General features: G+C 48.0%; 1 protein-coding gene across 1 annotated transcript in view; it reads right to left on the bottom strand.

The window, feature by feature from the left end:
• The window catches only part of rnf217 (ring finger protein 217), an 18,181-nt gene extending 13,846 nt beyond the window's left edge, over nucleotides 1-4,335 (bottom strand). Inside the window, 3 exon segments of the mRNA XM_083697604.1 lie at nucleotides 2,730-2,834; nucleotides 3,069-3,382; nucleotides 3,428-4,335. Of these exon segments, the coding sequence (XP_083553730.1) occupies nucleotides 2,730-2,834; nucleotides 3,069-3,382; nucleotides 3,428-4,040 (1,032 nt within the window). The 5' untranslated portion in view covers nucleotides 4,041-4,335.
• Between the last annotated feature and the right edge of the window lie 665 nt (nucleotides 4,336-5,000).

Here is a 5,000-nt window from a genome sequence, read left to right as displayed (position 1 = left end):
TGGTGAGGCCTAATGGCTGAGGTCACTCCTTAGGCACAGAGGTCTACCAAGGGAACCATTCCAAACTGACCCCAGACCAGCATGGAGAGGCAGACTCACTCCAACCAGGGGGTGGGCTCGTTGGAACGCATGGAACGGAATAGGAAATGGTATCAAAGAGTGTCCGAAATCTGAAGTGTGTCAAGTCATGGGTGTTTGACACCATTTCTTATTCCACTCCACGCATTGCAGTGAGCCTGTCCTCCGATTTCTACCTCCACCAGCCTCCCCTGGCCTAGAGGCCTAGATGGGTCATGCTCTCTGGATGCACCCATCTAAACAACAACAACAACAACAACAACATCCTGCTCTGCTAGTCTAAATGGTGGTGAATACTTTCTAAAAACCCCACAGCTTTCACCTCCATATAAATGTTGTAAACAAGCTCCATCATCATCACATACTTAATTCAAAGGTAGACAGACATTGATACACTGTCTCTCTCTAGAGAAACTAGCATGCTTCAGCTCTACCTCCCTCTCCTTTGTACCAAGCACTAAATCATTTGTTACCCCAAAACTATCAAGGACAGGGTTCTCCCCAGGCTGTTCTACAGCGTGGCTCTGGGTTGCATTATCAAAGCCTGACTCGTGTTTATTCATGTCAAAATGCACAAAAGAATACCAGCTAAAACGCTGAAGTCACTGAGGAACACCGTATCCACAACCAGAATCATCACAATTCTTTTTTTTGGCCAAGGATATTTGCACATACAGGAAATTGACTTGGTGAGGTTGGTGCATGGACATAAAACAACCATATATAAGCAAAATATTATAATATATTTTTTTTTAAACGCTTTCGCTTTCAGCAATGATGTTGTTGGCGATCAAAAATAGTTACTCTCTCATGACTAAATATGTATTAATAGAATAGAATAATAAATAGAATAATAATAAATCTATATATCTATATAATAATAATAATAATAATAATAATAATAATAATAATAATAAATAATAAATAGAATAAATAATAGTTTAATTTGCCATGAAATGTTTACATCGTGGTGACGCCAAGTTCACAGTGTGACATTCTTTGGGGGGAACGCTGAAGGGGATCATCTATACATCCATAATCTACCACCAACGGGCTTCAGATGATTCTCAGTGCTATGAAGCTTTGGGGGACTCTCACCCTTGGTAAATGCCACAGCTCTGTTGAAGGCTACTCTGTCTTCAACTGTTAGAAAACTCCATTCCTCACGTCCTCGACTCCAGCCTCCACTCACTTCCGTCTGTGGGGAGGAACTGTAGGTCTTCTCCTCCAGTGCTTTTGAGTAGGAAGCCAGTGGAGGATGGAGGAAAAGGACGAGAGGAATGGTGTTTGGAACAACTGAGAAAGCAGGACAGAGTCTGTTTGAGGAGGAGCCAGAGAGTTCAGAAGGCAGGAAGCACATGACTTCCCTGGCCCAGCAACAACAATGACAGGAGCTGAGACAGCAAAACAACACAACCACACAGCATAGCAACACAACCAGACAGCCCTGCTACTGCAACACAACCACACAGCATAGCAACACAACCAGACAGCCCTGCTACTGCAACACAACCACACAGCATAGCAACACAACCAGACAGCCCTGCTACTGCAACACAACCACACAGCATAGCAACACAACCAGACAGCCCTGCTACTGCAACACAACCACACAGCATAGCAACACAACCACACAGCATAGCAACACAACCAGACAGCCCAAGACAGCACTGTTACTGCAACACAATGGGTTAGCATTAGCCCTTCCTAAAGTAGCACTGTTATAACACAATAGATAGTCCTTCTAAAGTAGTCACCACTGTTATAACACAATAGATAGTCCTTCTAAAGTAGCACTGTTATAACACAATAGATAGTCCTTCTAAAGTAGTCACCACTGTTATAACACAATAAGATAGTCATTCACAGAGAAACACTGATACAACACAATAGATAGTCCTTCTAAAGTAGTCAGCAAGAACGCACTACAGTCCACTCCAGATAAGTGCACTCAAGATGAGTGAAACCTCGCTTAAGTGCATTACAGTTTCCTGTCCTGTTTTGAAAACAGGCAACATTCTAATCAACTGCTCCAGATAGCAGACCTGCCTGGCGCTCCACTACTCTGGCCTGATGGGTGTCTGTTGTCATGACGAGGCAGCTCCGAGCCGTTGAGCTTGTCAAGACAGGAGTCGTCGTCTAAACAAACACCCATGCCGTCAGTGGGAGGAGTGGAGAACCTGTTCCACTACTATAGGGACATCACAATGACTTGTCTCCCTTTCAGGCTGGAGGCCGGACACTGACGGGTGTGTGTGTGTGTGTGTGTGTGTGTGTGTGTGCGTCTGTGTGTGTGTGCATGTGCGCATGAGTCTGTGTGTGTGTGTGTGTGTGTGCACGCATGAGTCTGTGTGTGTGTGTGTGTGTGTGTGTGCGTGAGTGCGTGCATGCATCTGTCTGTGTGTGTGTGTGTGTGTGTGTGTGTGTGCGTGCGTGCGTGCATGCATCTGTCTGTGTGTGTGTGTGTGTGTGTGTGTGTGAGTGTGTGAGTTCAGAGGGTAAACAAGTGCAGCCAGGACACTTCCACAGGTAGCTCATCACATGGTGTACACTGCAGTCAGTGTAACTGGAGCCCCCAGCCAGCGCTGACCCCCCCTCCCCCCTCCTCCCCTCCCCCCCTCCCCCCTCCCCTCCACTCCCTAGACTCACACGGCAGGTGTTGGTTTGCCTGGGGACTCCTGTGGGTTTTCACAGGCCCAGGATGGGTTCATACTGCAGGGCAGGCCACAGCTGTGTGTGGGGGGGTGCCTGGGGGTCTACAGGGACACCGTGAACATCTGTCCAGGGGTTTAGAGACCACAGCATCTGGTTGTCGACTGTAGAACATCTGCCCCCAGGCACAACTTGGGTATGGGATATTCTGCCCACACACACGCGCACACGCGCACACACACACACACACACACACACACACACACACACACAGACAGACACACACACAGACAGACAGACACACACACACTCACACACACATCAGAAAGCCAGGCTACCTGTGAACTGATGTATCTTTTCAGACACTCCTCACACACTGCCTTCTTGCAGCAGTGCAGCGGCTTGATGTGTTTGTCCTCCAGGCAGATGCGACACGTCAACACCACCGACACACTGTAATCCCCGTTGTAGAAGTTGGTGAGCGTCCTGGGGTCGATCAGGTTCGATAGGGTGTAAGGTTCGGGGAACGGGAGGTGGCCCATCTCCAAGTCGCTCTGCCGGCCAACATCCACGGCCGGGTCGGTTGCGACGTTTGACGTGGAGGCTGGAGACATCGCCCCATTATAACGATGGTGTTCCGTGACCCCGGAATCACCATCACCACCACCACCACCACCACCACCACCACCACCACTACCAGCCGGTCTCCGGTAGTTATCGTTCGCGATACAGTATACGGTACAGTAAATGTGTTCCTTTAACTGTACGGGCTCGTCGTTATCGTCGTCAGCCCGACTACTTTCACAGTTGTCGTCAGAATCTGTGACATCCACTTCGTCCAAATCCGAGGACGGTAATCCTACCGTGTGGTCCGCGGATTGCTCTTTCTCATCCTTACCGCTGGACTTTTCACGGTCCGCACAACCGTAAGCAGTTGTCCGTTTCAAAACAATGTCCACTATGGCATCCTCCGTGTCTTTTGGGTCGTCGCATATGTTGTTGTTCAGAGAAGAAGAAGGGGACCTCGACGTCCCGAAATTTCTCCTCAAAATATCCACCGGTTTTCTAAAACTGTCTCTCTCGCTACCCCTCCGCTCGATATCCTTGTGTCTGTGCGTCTCCGAAACCCCGAAATCTGGTCCTCGGACCTTTGTCCCCCTGACATCTTGGATCAAATCTGTGCCTGATGTCTCAACTTTGTCCGGCACCTCTGACAGATTGCAGACGACTGTCTCTTCGTCATAACTGCTCCCAAAACTCGGCATTTTCCGCTTGTAAACACTCACAGAAATGTCGTCCTCATCTTCCATGCCCAGGGTCGGCTACACACAGCTTCCCCATGCACGCCGTGTGTGTGTGTCTCCCTTCTCCAACTCCAGATACTAACAACAACAAAACAAAGACCAAGTAGTACACTGTATTTCTGCTTCCGGGTCTGTGCGTATGGGAGAAAAGAAATCCGTAACACTGTAGCAGTAGTTTGACTCCATCCGACCTACACAATGCGACCAGCAGCAGCGCGTCAGCTTGGATTGCGACAAAACAACTGCTGCTTCTTTGACAGTCAAAATGCGCCGATAGGACAGATACATTTCCATCTGTAGCGAAGCGATAACAACTTTGTGATCTGCGATCTCTGGAGAGTTTATTGGATCCCTGCCTACCTGCCCAGAGAGACAGGAGACAGGCTACAGTAGGCTACTGTCCTATTGTAGATAGAATCACTGCCACACGGACTGTAGGGACTGTAATTGACGCGCTGTCGCGCACGTAGGACGCGCCTCATACGCATGGGTCGCTTGAGTTCACATACTTCAGCGGTGCGTAAGTCATGGCGTAATGTCAATCATAACATCCACTGGTGTTATTAACATGTAATAACAACACATGAAATGTATTAACACGTATGGGAAGTGTCGCAGGGCTACTAGACCCTCTTAATGGAAGAGCCACGGTGTTGTGTGAAAGTCTTCATTTGACGAGTCAATACATGTCAGATGAGTCATTGATTTACTGTATGTGTCCCTGACTGGCTAGAAAATGCCTTCTCTCTCTCTCTCTCTCTCTCTCTCTCTCTCTCTCTCTCTCTCTCTCTCTCTCTCTCTCTCTCTCTCTCTCTGTGTGTGTGTGTGTGTGTGTGTGTGTTTGGGTGTTACCTATTGAAATAATGCATTACACTGTAACTGGAGGTCAATTGGACATTCATAGATCATTAAAGATAATTTGATTTAATATAGGCCTCCAGTCGGCTTTAAGATATCTCACTCGTG

Source organism: Argentina silus (genome assembly GCF_951799395.1).
Source record: "Argentina silus genome assembly, contig: scaffold_195, whole genome shotgun sequence".
Classification (NCBI taxonomy): Eukaryota; Metazoa; Chordata; class Actinopteri; order Argentiniformes; family Argentinidae; genus Argentina; species Argentina silus.
This window is presented reverse-complemented; position numbering and strand designations above follow the sequence as displayed.